The sequence below is a fragment of the Ambystoma mexicanum genome, chromosome 1q (assembly GCF_040938575.1).
Source record: "Ambystoma mexicanum isolate Mex_15411 chromosome 1q, UKY_AmexF1_1, whole genome shotgun sequence".
In the NCBI taxonomy this organism is placed as follows: Eukaryota; Metazoa; Chordata; class Amphibia; order Caudata; family Ambystomatidae; genus Ambystoma; species Ambystoma mexicanum.
The window spans coordinates 782,563,156-782,582,940 of record NC_090922.1 but is presented as its reverse complement, the minus strand read 5'-3'; the positions used below and the strand labels follow the sequence as shown (position 1 = coordinate 782,582,940).

The 19,785-nt window shown below is 45.8% G+C and overlaps 1 protein-coding gene across 3 annotated transcripts in view; it reads right to left on the bottom strand.

Annotated features, from left to right (window-relative positions):
- SWT1 (SWT1 RNA endoribonuclease homolog) overlaps positions 1-19,785 on the bottom strand; it is a 2,657,341-nt gene that overhangs the window by 1,938,697 nt on the left and 698,859 nt on the right. For all 3 annotated transcript variants that reach the window (XM_069641360.1, XM_069641359.1, XM_069641361.1), the window contains exon 8: positions 1,426-1,614. In XM_069641360.1, coding sequence (XP_069497461.1) covers positions 1,426-1,614 — 189 coding nt within the window. The remainder of the gene's footprint in view (positions 1-1,425; positions 1,615-19,785) is intronic.

Genomic DNA, 19,785 nt, shown 5'->3' with positions numbered 1-19,785 from the left:
CTATTGAGTAAGCCCTTCCAGTTCTGCCTTATTGGTTGAGGGCTGTATATTCTCCAATCCCATGAGGACTTCCGTTATCGGACAACTGTTCAAAATTCGTACCAGCTCAGGCTGGCCATATTTACTGGACAGGCACCAGAGGATGGAGCATATCTGTCTTTCATTAGTGCGCATGTGTCCATTATCAATTATTGACTTCAGCAAACAAGGAAACAGGAAACCTAATATAGGGTCTGCTAAAAGAAAAAACAAACTAAGAGCCTGAGGGGGGTACAATATCACAGGGATGGGCACATTCTTCACTGAAGTTTATATGGAGCAGCCCAGAACCATCCTTCAATAGAAACCCCACCTCCATCGTTTCCCTCAATGCGATAGTTTGTATATATATATTATTTTTTTTTAAATCCCAATACCAACACCCTGATCCTGGGACTAAAGTCCATATCTTGGAGTATGCATGGATGAATAACTTTCAATGAATCTCCAGTTAAAAGGAACAGCATGATCTTGGTTTTCCAGAATAAGCAATTTAAAAAGACACTATTGTCCTTTTCTACATGGACACACTAAGCGAGTGTGTTAAATGCCTATATTTCCTGACATTTCCACTACTGCAATGCAGTTTATCTAGACATTCCAGCTTATCACCATATTACTCCTACTTTACGACCTCTTCATTTGCTCCCTGTCACATCTTGCATCCTCTTGCAGCCCTTGTGTGTGGTACACTCCATCCAATCTTCCCTTCTTCCCCAATCCTGTCCTCATGGCCCTACTTTACCTCTGAAATCCCCATCATACCACTTGCTCCGTTGATCTGACTTTTCACCTTAAATTGAAGCTCGAATTGACACTTGGACTTCAAGTAATCTTCAATTCATGACACTCACGAAAGCTCATCTTTTCAAAATAAATAGGAAGCTCCATTTCACAATGTAGGTTCTTTGCAGATTACAGTGCTTGGGGCCCCATTGCGGGCAGACGTTTGCACATAATAAACTTGACAGCTTGGGGTGCACAGAGATCTCCTAGCCCCTTAGAGCGGGACAGGAAATCGAGCCAACTGTCTTAAAGTGACATCTTCATTTTCTTACCAGCCTGTTTGCTTGTCTTATAGTCCTATTTGCACAGGCAACAGTGTATTAGTAAAAAAACAGCATTCATCTGCTGTTCTGGATTGTGGGGGAACTTTACAAATGAAAAAGCCAGATAAGCCTTTGATCTATGTTTTTACTTGATTTTTAAATAGTTTCATAAACACATATATACTACTGAAAAGTGTTCATTGATCTCGCTTATTAGCTGAGCTATTCAATACTAATGAAGAACATAAAGAGACCGAACATTCCAATCTAACCATACAATTTTATGACGGTGTCATTTTTCAAAAGGAAAAAACAAACAAGAACATTTAAAACTTACACATTTTCTGAGAGGCCTGCTGCATTGACTGGCCCCACAACTGTGGGTCCTGTTTTTTTAGACAGACGTATATGAACTGAACTGCAGGAATCGCTTTGTGCTTCACAGTTTGTAATAATTTGCCATTCTTCATGTAGTCCAATTCTTGTAAAACCACCCAGGGAATAATCAGAACTGGTTTTCCAAATCCTGGGAGAACAATGCACAAACTCATTAACATTTCTTATATAGATAGATCTCACTACATCAAAGACCTATTACCACAACAGAAAACCTACTTCATGTAAAGGGAGAATTGAAGGAATGTAATTTTCATTATGTTTTCACACAATAACACATCTAGTACATTTATAAAAGACACCATGTGTATACTCGTGATTGAGCATTCGTTATTTTTCTGCTGTGTAGGTTTGCATCAGTTGTGACAGAGTGACCAACATGACATGTTAATAAATGCAGGTTCAACACCTTAATTGACAAAACTACCCCTACTGAACAGATTGTACATTTTGCATGGTTTCTTACCAATTTGTCTCAAAGTTGTGCTCAAAACCCCCAAGTTCAACTCATTATTTAAAGATATATCTTGTGCTGCATCCCTCCTAAAACTCTACCTACATTCCTCAGGTGAAGTTCCCATGCAACAATTTGTTCCATATTCTCTGAGCACTTCTGGCAGGTCTGTGGCAGTGAGGGGCTTTAGTGCCCTCCTCAGAGGAATGTACTTCAGTGGGTCTGGCAGAGAAGCTGAGAGAGGACAACTCAAGTGGTCTAGGCTACAGCCAGCATGGTGAGGTTGTGCAAGAAGGACAAAGATAATGGCCAAGCCCTGCTCATCCGGGCAACCCTTAAGAGGGTGTGGTTAAGCTCAAATCTGGGGGTAGGAACATATCCGACAATCTCAGAAGGCTCCATCATGTTATAGAACAAACTGAAAGGGACCCCCAGGAGGTTGCAATAATTTCATTAGATGCAGTGAAGGCCTTCGGCTGTAAAATGGCCTTGGCTGATGGTGGCGCTGAAAGGATACATGGTTGGGCCCACGTACGAGATGGGTCCAATTGTTGTACAGTAAACCACTGGCTCGAGTTAGGACGGGAGCAACCATCTCAGACCGATGGCAACTCAGCAGGGGTAGTAGACAAGGATGTCCCTGGTCCCCGATGCGGTTTATTTTAGCGCTGGAACCCCTATCGATATATCTGAGGCAACAATATGGAGAGGTGGGGATCAGCATTTGATATCAATGTATGCCAATGACATGCTGTTGTATTTGAGATATCCAGAAGAGAAACTGCAATATATGCTGGAAGTAATGGGGCGATACGCGGTGCTGTCCGGCATCACAGTGAACCCCAAGAAACCATGCATATTCCCCAAGGATAGATGTAAAGGGATACCACAAGAGGAATTGCCAGTATTACAAATTCAATGGGAGACCGAGACCTTTAGATACCAGGGGATTGATGTACATCACAGTGTAGAGGTCGAACACAAACAAAACACAGAGAAGGCGGTGGTTAACATTGAAAACAGCTTCCCTTGACCATGATGGGGAGAGTGGCACTTTTAAAGATGGTGGTGCTGCCTAGGCCGTTACACTACCTTGTGAATATACCATATATGATACCCAAGCGATTATTTGCTAAAATCCAGGGCATATGCAAGGGGTTAATATGGCACAACACTAGGAACAGAATAGCGTTATGGAAATTGCAAAACACGTATGACGAAGGGGGCATTAAATTGCCCAATTTCGAGATGTACTTTCTGGCCAGCCAACTACAGTACGTGGCAAGGTGGTTATCGGAAGACTCCACATCGGAGTCTAGGTTGTTGAGGGCTGAATGTGTCCTGTTTTTCCTGAAAGAATGGATATGGTTGCCAAAAGCACAGCGAGGCGGATGGACAAGAATGTCAGAGTTGGGATGGAAGATACGGCTATCAGCACTGAATGGCGTGGATGAGCATTTGAGGAAGATAGTCCGGAAGCACTGGGAACCGATTATTATAGCAATGCTGGGAGATGTGTGGCAGGATGGGAAGGCGGCGGAGTTTGAGACACTGGAGGAAGACACCGGACTACACCAGGGACAGTACATCACTTATACTAGGTTGGTGCGGAGGATAAAAGACACTTGGTCAGAAATAGTGCTGTAGAGTCTGCCAGATACGGCCATAGAAACATTTTATGATGTGTCAGACGGGGGCAATGAGGTCTCCTGAATCTACGAACTGCTGATGTCAAAAGGTGGAAAGGGAGGTGACTCAGCTGAGACGGGATTGGGAAGAGGAAGCTGGGGAATCTATGAGTGATGGGTTGTGGGTGAGATCACAAGGATACTACAAAAAAAGTGTCCAGAAACGCGAGGTTGCAACAAATACAGTTATATGTTTGTTTGTTTGTTTGTTTGTTTGTTTGTTTATTTATATGGTACCCATAGAGCGTACATGACCCCTCAGAAGATTGCAAGTCTTAGGAATGCAGGAACACAAACATGTCCAAAATGTGGGGAGGAGAATGCGAGACTGGTGCACATGTTCTGGGCGTGCCTGGAAATAAGGAGATTCTGGAGGGAGGTGGCCCAACGGTTGACCGAAAAGGAGATTAGGCTGGAGGTGGAATCTTTGTGGGCATGCAAGGTGGGAGGGTTCCCCAGGTCGCGTAAATTGAAACATGTGAGTAAACTCAAAGACCTGGCTTATATACTTACGAAGCGCAGAATTGCCATGAGTTGGAAAGCAAGTAATAGACCAAAATTAGAAGCCTGGTGGCACAACCTTCAGAAATGGGCGGATGCGGAAACGGTGGCGTGGAGCGAGGTAGTTAATAGAGGGGGAGATGAGGAAGCAGAGACATTGATAGCGTGGAGGCACTTATTACCTACACCGTCTGGTCCTGCCCTGACTGGCCTAGAAGACTGGGACTCCTCAGGGAAGCAGAGGAAGGGGTGTCCTCAGACAGATCGGTGGAAGGCGGTGATGTGGGGTTTGCTTGAGATGTGGAGGAGGGTAACGGGGAGGCGGTAGACACATCGTGAAATATTCGAAATGTATAATTGTTGTTTACTGTCTGGTTTTGTTTTTGGCTGTTTGTTGAAATTAATACAAATTGTTTAAAAAAGAAAAAAATTCTAATCTGGGTGTGAAGGCAGTTTTCCCCAAAGATTGACTTATCCAAGTCCTACCCCAGGTAGTGAATTTGACAATTCCCCCTAAGAGTGCATCTGCAGGGACCTGAATTGTGTACGCCCTGCTGCTCTAAAGTGACTTCTCCAGCATGGGACTCCTTGGGCTGGACCCCTGCAGCTGTTCTCCGTCATGGGACCCTAATGTAGTCCTGGTCTCCGTTAGCGAGAATTGTCATTTTATGGCTAATTTCCCTCACCTAGTGTGTCCCCCAGCAGCTTTGCAGGATTTCTGGAGTTTATTGTTTCCACTTATTAACAGTGTGAGCCTTTTTCCCACTCTTACATGCGTTTTGCCATGTGTATTTCTACCGTTTGTGTGATATTGGGCTCTGGAGGACACCACTCCATGAACCCCACTTTTTATGTGTGTTACACAGCACCTTCAGTTCAGTAACACGGGGTTGTCTTTGAGACTTCCCACTGACTCCATTTTTCTGGGGTTGACTACTGTCCCCTAGAAAACAGGTAAAGTTGCCATTTACTTTACATAGTCAGTTAAAAACTACAGACCCAGTACACCCCATTTTACATGGAGTACCTGAAAGGGTAAACTCCTATCCCTTTTTGTCTGTGCCTCTCTGAGCTTTGTTTTGCTCTTTTAACATTTGGACTTGGCTGGTGGCAGTGGTATCTACTCTAACTTTTCTACCGCGATTATATTACATAAACGTGGTACAGTTCCAGGCTATCATATTAGCCTCGAACATAAACCCGCTTGACCAAATTGTCTTTCTTTTGGCGCCATTTCTTTTTGTTAAAGTCCTTGTGTTTTACTTTGCGCGGCAAACCAGGTTTGCCTTCTTTGTTCACCATCTTTTGGTGGGCTTCTCTCAAGAAGCCCTCCTTTTGGCACCTGGGTGTCTAGGTGGGCTGAATGTGACGGAGGGGTGTAGTCACCCCCTGCACAGGGTATCCTTGGAAACCCAAGTCGCACTTTGGCATGATTGGCTGAGGTGGTTGTCCGGGCCGGACAACCCCCCTGTTGGGTGATTGAGAGCCAGGCTGTGTGAATGAGGGATTTTCGCATAAAAGGCAGGGCTCTTGGGCTGGAAATCAGAGTCGCCACTGGAACCGCAAGCAACCAAAGAGAAGCAGAGAAGAAGACGGCTGCTGCAACTACCGAGTCCCGGTGGAGCCCTGCTGCAGTCCTGAACTATCTACCCTTCAACGACAAGAGAAGATCCAGTCCGGAGTCTTCTTCCCTTGAGCCTGGTGGGATCAACCAGCTCATCTTCTACCGTCAGAGGATCCTCTTCTTGGTCAAAATCACTGCACACAGCTATAGTGGTCCGGATACCCATCTGAAGAGCCTCTCCTGTTTTAAAGGAGCGCACCTTTTATTCGCCGTTGCTTTTGCTACTGCTGGCCTCATCCCTGGGTAGTGCAGATCGCTCCAAACGTCATCCTTGTCCCCACGACTGATTTTAAAAGCCACAGGAACTGTGTGTCTGCAGGAACAACTGCCGTAGTGACAGCTCTTCTTCACTTGAATAAGGTACTTTGTCCGACCTCGAGGAACTGGGGTGAACCCTTTTCTCCTCACTAAAGGCTTGTCCTCATCTTCCTTCCCCCTCATAACTTTTGCTTCCTCTTCTGACAATATCTAAGTACTCCTGGCAATCTCGAATCGTGAACTGTACTAACCGTGTGATCCTCGACAACAGGAACCCTGTTCCACTTGACACTGGCGCAGGCCTATTGACTTTTATTCACTTGTAGGAAACTGTCCTCTGATTCTATCTGCCTTGACAAAAGTACTGCCTATGATTTTTATCCCCAACTCTCTTGTGTTGATTCATGTGCTAAGTGTGTTTTAACTCCAGTAACATTTCTTCCCGTGGGTACGTGTATCTTTAGTAAGACTGAACTGTCATTACTGTCAAAAAGTGTTTGCATCAGTATCCCCAGTAAGGTCTTTGTTTCACAACACCGGTCTGTCAAAACCAAAGGTACTTACCTTGAATTGTGCTGCACAAAGTGAATTGGTTGTTTGTAGTGTATTTTACGTGTGATTTTAAATTAATAGAAGTGAAGTGTTTTGCGAACAGATGGTCCAGAAGAACAAGTTACTTCTTACCTTGTAACGTTCTTTCGATGGGATGTTCCTCCGACGTATTCCTCATCTTAGATATCTCCTTCCAGCTCTGCTGGCCTTGGAAAAATGTTTCTCTAGAGGGCGCTGCGCGTCGACGTCCTCCGAGTCGATGTCCTTCGACAGCCACCGTATCGACGTCATCCTGCCTATAAAGGCCGCGCGCAGCGTCCGTTGCTCAGTTCCGTTTTGTAGCCCACAATAATACTTTCTGGACTAACTAATCACCCTGAAGGAGCGTAAGCTGCAACAACAAGGGAAGTAGAACTGCGGGGATGGATGGGAGGGTCGATGAGGAATACGTCGGAGGAACATCCCATCGAAAGAACGTTACAAGGTAAGAAGTAACTTGTTCTTCGAAGGGATTGTGTCCTCCGACGTATTCCTCATCTTAGATAGGCTCCCATAGCAGTATTCTATTATCGGAGGAGGGAGTACTGACTTCACGCTGTCTTCTATTGATGAATAGAATGCAGTACAGCCCTTCCAAACCTAGTCTCTTGACTGGAGGAGGAATCCAAATTGTAAAAACGTGTAAAGGTATGGACAGACGACCATGTAGCGGCCGCACATATGTATTTAACCGGCACGCCTCTTTTGAGGGCCGATGAAGCTGCAATACCTCTGGTCGAATGAGCCCTAAGGTTTTGAGGGGGCTCTTTCCCTGCCAGTTTATAACATTCCAGAATGGCTAGAATGATCCATCTGGAAATGGTCTGCTTAGTTATTGGTAACCCCAGCTTGTGACCTGCGTAACCTACAAACAGCTAGTCTGCCTGTCTTATCCTGGCTAGTCTACTAATGTAAAAACTTAAAGCCCTCCTAGGGTCTAGCCTGTGTAACCTCTCTTCCTCTTTCCCCGGGTGAGGAGGAGGATAGAAAGATGGCAGGGGAATCTTCTGAGTGATATGGAATTCAGAAACCACCTTTGGGAGGAAATTAGGCTTCACTTGCAGGACAACTTTGTCTTTGTGAAATATTGTATGAGGGGGTTTACAAGAAAGAGCTTGTAATTCGCTCACCCTTCTAGCAGATGTAAGTGCTATTAATAAAACAGTCGTAAGGGTAAGGAATCTTAACGAACAAGAATGGAGAGGTTCGAAAGGTGTACCCATCAGGAAAGTTAGTACTAAGTTTAAATCCCATAGGGGAACTTGGAATGGTCTTGGGGGATAAACATTGGTTAACCCCTTTAGAAACTGTATTACCAAGGGTAATTTGAAATAGGATGGTTCTTCCGCAGTACGCTTAAAGATGGATAGCGCTGCGAGATAGCCCTTAATGGTGCCAACTTGAAGGCCTGAATTTGCCAAATATAGTAGGAAGGACAAAACCATTGGTGTACCACATGAAAAAGGGTCGATATTCTGTTCTCTACACCAGCTGCAAAATCTGTTCCAACGGCAGCGGTATAAAGACTTTGTTGCTGGCCTCCTTGCCGAAAGCAACACCTCCATATCATCATCAGGGAGGTCCCAATCCTTGTACCTCAGCCTTTCAGAAGCCAAGCGTGAAGGTTGAGGGTTTTGATGTCTGGATGGAGAACCTGACCTCCCTTCTGTGAGAGTAGGTTCTCTCTGAGTGGAAGTCGATTTGGAGGGCAGATGGACAAGTCTAGAAGGTCCGGGTACCACGTTCTCCTGGCCCAATCCGGGGCAATTAGGATCATGCTTCGCCGGAATCTTCTCAACCTCCTGATCATTTGAGGAATGACAGGCACCGGTGGGTACGCGTACAGAAGCGGAAACTCCCAGTCCACTATGAACGCGTCTCCCAGAGCTCCTCTCGGGGGAAATTCCCTTGAGCAGAACAGGTCGCATTTCCTGTTTAGGCTGGTGGCGAACAGATCTACCTGAGGGGTTCCCCATAGGACGAAGATCTCTTGAAGGACTTCCTGAGCTAGCTCCCACTCGTGGGAGACTGTGTTCTGCCTGCTCAGAGCGTCCGCTGTCAAGTTCTTCTCTCCGGCTAGGTGAACTGCCGATAGAGAGATTCCTTCTTGGATTGCCCAAAACCAGAGCTGCATCGCCTCTCTGCACAGGGGTAGTGATCCTACGCCTCCTCTTTTGTTGAGGTAATGCATGGCCACCGTGTTGTCCGTCATTATCAGGACGTTCTTCCCTTGTACAGCTGGCAGGAACGCCTTCAGCGCAAGTCTGATGGCTCTCAGCTCTAACAGGTTGATGTGTAGTCTGGACTCCGATGGAGACCAACGACCGCTGATGGTCAAGTCGTTGGCGTGGGCTCCCCACCCCGTGAGTGAGGCATCCGTGACTACTGTTATCTCCGGCCAGGGTTGCCAAAACTGTTCTCCTTTCAGAATGTTCTCCTGACAGGCCCACCACTGAAGGTCTCGAGCCACCCTGCCGGGAACCTGAAGAAGATCTGTCATTCTCCCTGAGAATTGTGACCACTGAGTCCTCAGTGCCCACTGGAGGGATCTCATTCTCAGGAGAGCCTCTGGCACTAGGAAAATGCAGGATGCCATGAGGCCTAGCAACCTCAAAAAGTCGAAGGCTGGGAGACGTTGGGCATGCTGGAACTTGGTAACAATCTGTAGAATATCTTGAGCCCTCACCTCTAGTGGCGAGGCTTTTCCCAGGGAAGTATCCAGGATCGCTCCTATGAACTGGAGTCTCTGCGATGGTATCATTTGTGACTTCTTTAAATTGAGGGAGAAGCCCAGTCTGTGAAGGAATGGCACACATGATTTAGCTGGATCTGAGCTTGTTCCGGAGAAACAGCCCTGATCAACCAATCGTCCAGGTAGGGGTAGACGTGAATCCCTTCCCTCCTTAGACTTGCAGCCACTACCGACATTAACTTGGTGAAGACCCTCGGGGCGGAGGTCAGCCCAAATGGCAGCGCTCGAAATTGATAGGGAGAGTTGCCAATTGCGAACCTCAGGTATTTCCTGTGTTTGAGATGGATAGGCACATGGAAATAAGCGTCCTGAAGGTCCAGAGATACCAACCAGTCCTGGAACTGAAGGGCCTGGAGGATCTGAGAAAGAGTGACCATCTTGAATTTGTCTTTTCTGAGGAATTTGTTCAATTCTCGCAAGTCCAAGATGGGTCTCAGTCCTCCGTCTTTCTTTGGAATGAGAAAGTAAGGGGAGTACCAGCCCTTGTTCCTCTCCGCTACAGGTACCGGTTCTATGGCACCTTTCTCTAGCAGGTCCCAAATTTCCTGCAAGAGGAGCGGATCTGGAGCTTTCTGAGAGCTGATCCCCGGTGGATGACTCTGAGGTTTACGTAGGAAAGGCAGGCAGTAACCTTGGGCAACTGTTTCCAATGCCCAAGCATCTGACGTGATAGCCTGCATTACCGCCAGATGTTGAGTCAACCTGCCTCCTACAGGTGTCCTGTGAGGGAAGTCCTCAGAGTGGTTTTGGGGCGGCTGATGCAGATGCCGATGGTAAAGAGGCACCTGCTGTTGCTGCAGCTTTTGAATATCTACCCCGTCCACCTCGGGTAGTTCTTCTTTGACCCCTTTGAGCCGGTCGTCCTCTACCTCTTCCGAATGTGGAGTAGAAGCGAAAGGACTTGCCCCTCGCAGAGGTTCCTGTGGGACGAAAAGGAGTCTGACGGATTGCAGCTCCTAGGGATTTTGCTGCTGCTTTTGAAGTTTGCAGTTTCTCTAAACTGTCATCCGCCTTTTTCCCGAACAAAGAAGAGCCATCGAATGGCATGTTCAAGAGTCTGGCTTGCACATCTGGGGCAAAACCAGACTTTCTCAACCAAGCGAATCTCCTGGTTGATGTACTTGCCGCCATTGCTCTGCTGATACTGTCAGCCGAATCAATGCCCGTCTGGAGGGATTCGCACATAGCGTCTTTACCGTCCTGTATAATATTCAGGAACGCATCCCTTTCTTCTCCCTCCGGGATGCAGTCAGCCGCTGTAGAAGCACACTCCCAAAGTGTATGGCTGAACCTAGCAAGGGTGCAAGTAGCATTAACAGATTTTAACGCCATGCTACATGCTGAAAAGACTTTCTTTGCCATAGCATCATATTTTTTATCGTCCCTGTCCTGTGGGACAGTAGGATAAGCCGTCTTGACATCGGTAGAGGATGCTGCCTGTACCACCAGACTTTCTGGGGATGGGTGTTTAGACAAAAACTCTGGGTCTGTAGAAGATACCCTGTACTTTGTAGACAGTTTTTTATTTACTGCTGGTACTACATCTGGGGTTTCCCAGTTTGTCATGATCTTTCTCTGAAGAGCTTTATGAAAAGGCACCACAGGATCCTCCTGTGGGCCTTTGTCAAGAATATCCGCGAGGTCATCTTGTTGGAAAGATTGTGAAGGTGCAGACCACCCATGAACTCTGTAATCCTGGCCATTAAGGCTCTGTAGGGGGTTTCAGCATGCTCCCCTGGGTCTGGCTTAGCAAACTCCACCTCAGGGGAAGTGTCTAACCCACTTGCCTCATGTAAGGAATCATGAAGATCCTTTAACCTGCGCTCTTCAGAGGAAAATTCCTCTCTAACTGGGGTTACAGGTCCCTGTAACTCAAATGTGTCTTCCTGTTCAGACAATTCACTCTCTTCTAAAATTGAGGATATAGTTCTCAATTGTTCTGAACTCATAAAGGGAGTGAATCCCATTTCCAAGGCAGAGGGTGCCGAACTTGTCATTATCGGCCTCGAAAATGTCGATGTCGTCGACGTCGAAGGCTTCGAGCGTGGCGTCGAAAACAAAGGCGGAGGCCTCGAAGACCTCGACAGAATTGGAATTCTACTCGACAATCTCGAAGCCATCGACGTCGAGGACCTGGGGATAGTCACTGGATGTGTGGTAACCGTGACTTTTCTTGGCGTCGACGCCGGTATCGAAGCTGGCGTCGAGTCGACAGACCCGTGTGTCGAAGGTCCCTTCGACAACGGCGTCGAAGACATCGACCTCGACGTCGACGGAACCCTCGTCGACGGCGTCGACGGAACCTTCGAGGAAGGTTTGGAGGTCATAGTCCTACTCGAGGGTTCGAGACGCGCTCAAGAGGTTTCCTTCGCCGGGTACTGCGACTCGCGGCGTTTTTGACCTTTGGGTCTTTCGACCAGAGCATCGCTCTCGGCAGTCTTCGAGGGGGTCGAGGCCGCTTTCTCGAAGACGCTCATCATATTTTTTCGGAATTCCTCCCATTCAGCCCGGGAACTATGTTTCGTGGGGCAAGGGATTCTTTTTGGCGAAACAGAGGAAGAGGAAGACGGAGAAGGGGATCTTCGACGTCTCCTCTTCGAGTGCTTCGATCTCGAGGAGTGATGAGACCCACTCCGAGACCTGGAGCGCGAATGGTGACGAGGAGACGAATGTCTCGACTTCGTCGACGAAGAAGAAGCTTTAAAAGTCTTACCTTTCTCCAGCTTCCCCCTACGCTCCTTCAGGGCCTTAGCTGTCATGGACATACAGTCCTCGCATTCCGAACAATGGTGTTCAGCTCCCAAACACCACAGACAAACTCTGTGAGGATCGGTCAACGACATCTTTTTCCCACAATCTCGACATTTCTTGAAGCTGGATCGAGGAGTTGTCGGTTCCGACGAGGAAGCCATCGAGTATGGATCGAATAACTCGAGGTAAATAGGATTAATCTGACTAAGAACTGAGCAACGGTATTCCGAGGCACTGAGTAAGCGCGGAAAAACGGAACTGAGCAACGGACGCTGCGCGCGGCCTTTATAAGCAGGATGACGTCGATACGGCGGCTGTCGAAGGACATCGACTCGGAGGACGTCGACGCGCAGCGCCCTCTAGAGAAAATTTTTTCCGAGGCCAGCAGAGCTGGAAGGAGATATCTAAGATGAGGAATACGTCGGAGGACACAATCCCTTCGAAATAAATGTACTTTTACTTTTTAAACAAAAAACCTTGAGTCAGTGTTTGCTTGAGTCACAGTAATTGTAGTCCTTTGTGTAATCTCTACTACTGCTCATTTGCTCTTGAGATAAGTCTGACTGCTCTGCTACTGCTACCACTTTAACAGTGTAGTACAGGCTTGTACCAAAGGTGAACTTGTATTACCACTTGTAGTCTTAATTGTGTGTAGTGGTCCCTAAGGGCACTGCACAGGATTCGGTCCAACAGTCTCTCAAATAGAACATCAGTGCTCTGTTAGCTGGGGTCATTGGCAGGATTTCCAGGAACCAGTGTTTGCTGACCTTACCCATCCAGCAAACAACCGCACCCTTCCCTGCTGCTGCTCGAAGGACTCCATGCCTCATGCACAAAGTAGGATCAGAGTGCTTTTCTTCATCCAATCATTTTTAGAGGCTCTCTATCCTTCTGGAAATGATGGTTCTGCTCCTCCGATCTCTGCTCATGCAGAAAACAGCTGCAACTTCTCCTGCCCACCTAAGATTAACTCTGCAGAATCCAAACTGGAGCGGTTTCAAGCAGACCACTTAAGCTGGCCTCTCCTGCTGGGGGTCCCCTTGCACACCTGCAGAGGTTTGTTCCGTTATTGCATATCTGTGGGACTCCTGCACTGTGCTAGCTTATCCATAACTGAACTGAGACCTTCCCTGTTGGTGACCTCCCAACTCACCCTCTGCAATCTTCAGTCCTGGAGAGTGATGAGTGAACCTTAGTAACTGGACTACTACTTAGAAACCCCCTTATCCCTATGCAGCCTTCTTACCTACCTCCATTGAACATCATTTGGCAATTCCTTGCAACTATAATCTTGCATACCATTCCATTCTCCTTTGCCTGATTAGTGACTGAATGTTGTAGGTGCGTAAAATCACTCTAAGACTCCCGATTAGAAGCATTAAAGTTTTTTGCACAATATAGGGTAGGTAAGCCTCCATATCTGCCATATACTCCAATTGATGAGAAAACCCTTAATACAGGCTCCCAAAATAGAAACAGCATTTTTCTATCATTATTATATTGTTCCAGCAAAGAGATATCCAGTTTAATTGATTGATTACAAAAATGATATTCAGTCAGTATCTGGATCCAGTCTGTTTTGGACAATAGCTACCAGGGTGAGATTTTCAAGTTTGAATTCCAATCACGCACAATTTCTATACTAAAATATGTTTACTAGATACTAACATAATGTTCTCTATTATTTAGTATCGTCCCCCCTCCCATTTCTTTCTTCGATTTCTTTCTTCTGGTGTGTTGGCAATAATATGTTTTTCATTAATTTGATCTTTTACATTATTTGCCTTGATAAAGACTGGACTGTCGAAACACTTTTTATCATTCTAAAAAGTTATGACTCACTTGCATATAGATTTTGCAGTACCTTTCTTTTCACAACTGTGTCAACCTTTTATTGTCCAATAATAAAAAAGGTACATACTGTACTGTACATCACGTAAACTAGTTCATATCTTATGGAGGTAGGCCTTGACCACTCTGGCACTTCTGCAACATGGAGTGCCCAGAACTGAAAGAAAACGCCCTATAATGCACGAAGGTTGATATATCAGAGCCCGAGAAACAAGACCTAAAAATAATATCTTTCCAACACCCTGGTGACATGATCTTACATTATTTGGACTTTGAAAAGACAAACCAATTAATTACACATTAGTCCCCATCATTTCTTATTATACTGGCCCACATTATTTCGTATAGAAAGGTTGAAGAACTATATGCAAGGCTACGTTTGCCAATTGCATCCTGCCTTGCATTTCTACTCTTCTTTTGCATACATTAGTAATATTTCTGATGTAACCATTTCATCTGCGCTGCGTGTGCCCTTATTCGACATCTCTTCCAGTACCCTCACCAATGTCCTTGCAATATCCCAATGGTTTCTGTACATTATCGACTGCATTCCAATGTTCCTCAGAACATATAAAAGGCACATGGTTAAATGGCACTATCTGAGGGGCAGCTGGTTTGAACCTTTCTTCTCCATGTAAGGTGTATTATTTCACTGCATTCATTTACTCTCAGTGTATATGACAACTCAAAAGGCCTGTGGGAAAGCCCATAGTAGTGCCTTTTTCAGCTATTCTGAGGCGCTTTTCTTCTAGGCATCCACAGAGTTCAGCCTTAGCTGACTTCAAGTTACACTACAGTAGCTATCTACAGGTTCCCAGACTCAGGTCCTCACAGTGAACACATTTTATAGTTTGTTTTCTATGGTATGCTAAAAATAATGAGTGCAAACTAGTCAAAATTATTTAGTGGGAAACTTCCAAAGATCTTTGGCAAGGATTCCAAGAAGGCTGCCATAACTTAAGGACGTGCATGCGGGTGCTCCGTCTGCAGCTCGAATTAGGGCACCGCCGCCCCCCCGCCACCTAATGACAACATGGAAGTGTGGCGTCACCTGGAGAAGACCCCAGGCAATCTAGAACTGCAGCGTTCTATCTTCAAATTTGCTTCAGTGCGATGAGTGCACCGAGGAAAGGCTAGCCATTTGAAAGGGTGTGGCCTGCAGGATCGCGTATCAGCCCGTGAAGGTGATGCGAATAAAGACTTTCCCCAACTGTGGGGTTCCATAGAACAGCAAGTGGACACCGGAGAGGGGACTTGGTGCTTAAACACTGGTAGGTCAGCAGGGTGTAGCCCACCCACCGCGATCAGGCAATTTGAATAGCAGCGACTGGTACAGGCTTCGAGCACATACCTTTGCCGCCCTGGGGATCCCTCCTAGACGCTGAGCACAGCAGAGGGGCCGCACAATTATAAACACAGACTTCAGTCTCAGCTTCATCAATATGAGACACATTTGAAGGGCCAGCGTCCACGGAAATAAAGCACCCACATCAAGGTCCCGGTGTACCTCCTGGTAAAAATCCAAGAGGGTAAGTCTCTAGGCATCCCTCTGCCACAAGGATAACTAACAGCGGATGTCCTTTCACTTTGTGGGGGTTGCTTGTCACCACAGAATCGTCACAAACAGGGGGATAAAATGATACAGTATCCTGAGCATCACATGCCGAGGGGCAGAAACAAGATTACCCAGGTGGGGTGTACCCATGCTCCTCAAACTACGACAAATCTGCTACAAAGACTGTGGGCAGTGGGTCAGGTGACACTAATGGCCCAAACCACACCAGCAGCTAACCCAGTTGAAGAGTCTAGCAGCCCCAATCCAGAAATGGCTGCCTCTAACTAGTTTCCATGAATTGCAGGACAAGTTTCTGGCTTCACTTCAGGGGCAGTTCACTTCCTTTACTACGGAAATCCGGCAGTCACTATCCAATTTCATCAAGGGCATTTCTTCCCTGGGGGAGCGTGTAGACACCAATGAACAGGCAATCCTGACACCGGAAAGCAAACAGTCTGATATCGCCTTAGAGGAGCTGGCCAGGCTTACACACAACCTTGAAATACAGTGTGAAGACCTTGAGAACAGGATCCACACGATCTAACATACGGATATGAAATCTTCCGGAAACTATCTTAGACGCTGATCTGAAAGACACCAATTCATATCTTTTCAAACTTAATTGCAGGCGAAGAGGCTGCTACTGTTCCGTTTGACTGGGTACATAGAACAGGCCCAAAAAGAAATGATCCTGGTGCTACATATAACTGCTGTGACGTCGAGACAGAGGCCTCCGATGGACACCAACTCGACCAGGCATCGACACACAGCGCCCTCTGCTGAAAAATTATTCAGAGGCAGCAAGCTGGATATTGGAAATATCAAAGATAAGGAATACATGGGAGGAGAAAATTCATTCGAAGGAACAGATTCTCAGGGAGGCATGGTCCTCATCTCCAATTACTTATAATGGGAATGAGATCCAACTATATCAACAACTCTCGCAGATTACCCTTCAGAAACGCTGTGAGATGCAGCCAGTGGTGAGAACATTACAGTCGCGAGAAATTAAATATAGATGGACTTTTCCTTTTGATTTTGTTTTTTCTCTGGAAGTGAGACAACATAGGGTCACCTCTCCGGAATTAGGTATGGCCTTGTTACAAATCGAAATGGATATAACTGGGGGCCCGTTGGAGGTCGCTGATGGCCAGCTGGCTCAGCAATCTAAACCTTGGGAGCTGACAACTTCAACTCAACGTGGGAGGAATGACAAGGTTAAAAATCAAGAGGATTGGAAGGCACGACTCAGAGGGGCCTAACATCCCGGCTTAACACCAGTATAAAGAAGCTCAAATGAAGGCAATCACAAGAGCATGGATTAAGAACTGATTTTTGACTTCTACAAAGACTGAGCACACCATCTTGGAACTCATCTGCTCAGGTAACAGATGGGGGTACTAGGATACCCCACACGTTGAGCTGAAATTAAAGTTGATTCATGGCTGGGGTTTTGTTCTCCGGGTTATGTTAGGTACTGTGGCTCACACAAGGGAACAATGTTTGGGGAGACTGTTGTGTAAGTTGGGGTTAGGGGTGGGGAATGTAGATTGGGGTTGGGTGAACAAACTGGGCGGGGGAGGGGTCCGTGATGCATGGTTTTTAAGAATAATATCAAAGATTGCAGTGTCTGAACGATGTAAGATCTTCATGATATGTTACTTTTAACAAATTAATTCAAGTGTTTAACGTTAAATATTAGGGGTCTTAATGCACCAGCAAAACGCAGGAAGCTGGAATGTCTCCTGGGGCACTACCAACCGGATTTAGTGGCACTTCAAGAAACACATTTGTCTGGCTGACGGATAGAAACTTTGGTTACGTCGCTACCCGGTTGGATTACAGGCAAATGCATTGGGTAAGGTAGCTGGGGTGTTGATAGCAATTGGGTCTGGTCCCCAAATTAAAGTGCTTCGAACAAAAATCCATAAAGAAGGCAGTTATATTTTCGCTATATTCAAGCTTGGCCTAAAGGAATTAACAGTGGCTTCGATTTATGCTCCCAACACTGGCCAGGAGGACTTCCTAAAATTGACTTTCACGCTAATGGAATCTTTTAGTGAGGAAAAATTAATTATTTTAGGCGATCTTAATATAGCTTGGGATCCTGTCCTGGATCGGAACACCACTACCTGTTTCATGCATCCTCTGCCATCCAAATTGCTAATACAAAAATTTGCAATATTGACCTTGGTCGATGTCTGGCCATCAGTTATGGGGTCAGAGAGGATATACTTTTTATTCACATGTTCACCGGTCTTTCTCACGCATAGATTATGCTTTGGTTTTGAAATCCCTTTTAGGTTTCGTCATCCAAATTACCGGTCAGGCGATTACACTCTTGGATCATGCACCTCTTATCATAGACCTGAACATAGTTGGGGGGAATCAGAGGTTATGGATTTAGCGATTCCCATCTGAAGTCAGGGCAGACTCAGTGCAGAGAGATAAAATAGTAGAGAAGATTAGGGAGTTCTTTGAGTTTAATCCGATGCAGGAGACCTCAGTAAATATGACATAGGATGCTTTCAAAGCTACTCTTCGCAGAATTTTAATAGCAGAAGCAGCTATCGGACGGTTAGGTAAGAAGTGATGCAGTCACACTGTGTGAGACTACACAACACTTATCTGCTTGGTATTAGGTAACCCACCTTTTGGTATAGGTCTGTACTACACAAGTTGGTAGTGTGACTGAGCAGCCAGGCCTATCTCAAGGAGGGGTAAACGTGAGCTGTAGAGCTGTAGCAATGACATTTTTCAATACAAGTAACACTTACACTCAAAGTTTCAGTTATAAATAATTTAAAGTTTTAAATAAGCATTCTTTAAAAAGGCAATTTGTGTAATCATGTAAATATACTTTAAAAATACTTTTCATGATCAGAACAAGTTGGTGGATAATCTTTGGATATGCTTCATACACAATTCCTACACCCTGAGGTGACTTCAATCACAAGGACAAGGAATGGCATGCAGATTCTGAGGTTGCAGAAATGAAAGGTTTAAGGAAGGAAAAAGGTTAAACAGGTTCTCAGTATATGTGAGGACAATGAAATCTAGACAAGCCTTTCCCAGCAATAATAGTCTAAACAAGTTACAAACACTGAGGGGCCAACAATATAAATGTCAATGGGCTAGAGGAGTCTGCAGGGAGCCAGGACAGCCTAAGTCAATTTGACACAGTCTATGGAGCTGAGGCAATTCTTAGAATTAAAGTCTTGCACAAAATTAGAGTTTGTAGAAAAATCACGTTTAGGGTCACAAGCTGTTAAGCCTCTGAAAAGCAGAGTTGGAATCAACTCTACAGGTAAGCCGCTGCAAATCTCCACTGAGAAAAGAACAGCTAAAAGACAATGAGGTAAGTACTGCAAGCCTAAACAGTACCTCTGGTTTGAAGAGTGATCCAGCTGCATTATGTCCTGTTGTAGCGATGCAGACCCTGGTTTCCTGAGCCTCAGTCATGGGGACAAGAGGGAGGACATCTAGAGGGCTCCTGCTGCAGCACTTTGGAGGTCGTAAGCAGCTACGGGCTCTTGTTGGTTCAGTGGCTCTTTGCGGTTTCAGCGCTTGGTAAACAGCACTGTCGAGAATCTCGGTTGGGCTTCCTTAATTCTGTAGAGAAGGAGCCAAGTACCCCCACTCCACCGGCCCCGCCTACATTACCTGAAAAGTATGAACCAAAGTATGCAACGTATACTGCACCAATAAGAAAGCAAGAAGAAGAGCAAGGACTCTACAGTACCCATAAGGATACCTATACCTAAGAGAATACGGGAAGTAAAGTACCCATTGAGGAAACCATACCTACATCCAAGACAATATGATGGCCATTTGAATGCGATTCCTGATGAAACAAAGAAACTGAATGACCAGGATGAATGGTGACGTCATGCGAAACTGAACCGACTCCATATAGAAGATAACTAGACCAGAGAGGCAGACGATTTATGAAGAACAAAGAAGTACCAAGGAAAAGTGACATCTTGGGATCAAGATGAAGAAACTTATGCCACAAACCTGATAAGAAACGTGCACAGATGCAATGGAATGCAAGCAGCAAAGCAATCATGAAGCTAGCCACAAGCTTTTAATAGTGAATAGACAGCGGCAAGCGCCAATATATACATTATATATAGACACCTCATAGATACATATGGATTGAATAAAGAAGGAACAAGTTACTTACCTGTAACTGTTGTTCTCCAGCATGGGTCTGGCATGGATTCACATGCTCATGAATATTCCCCGTCGTCAGCTGGGAATCCTCGGTAAAGAA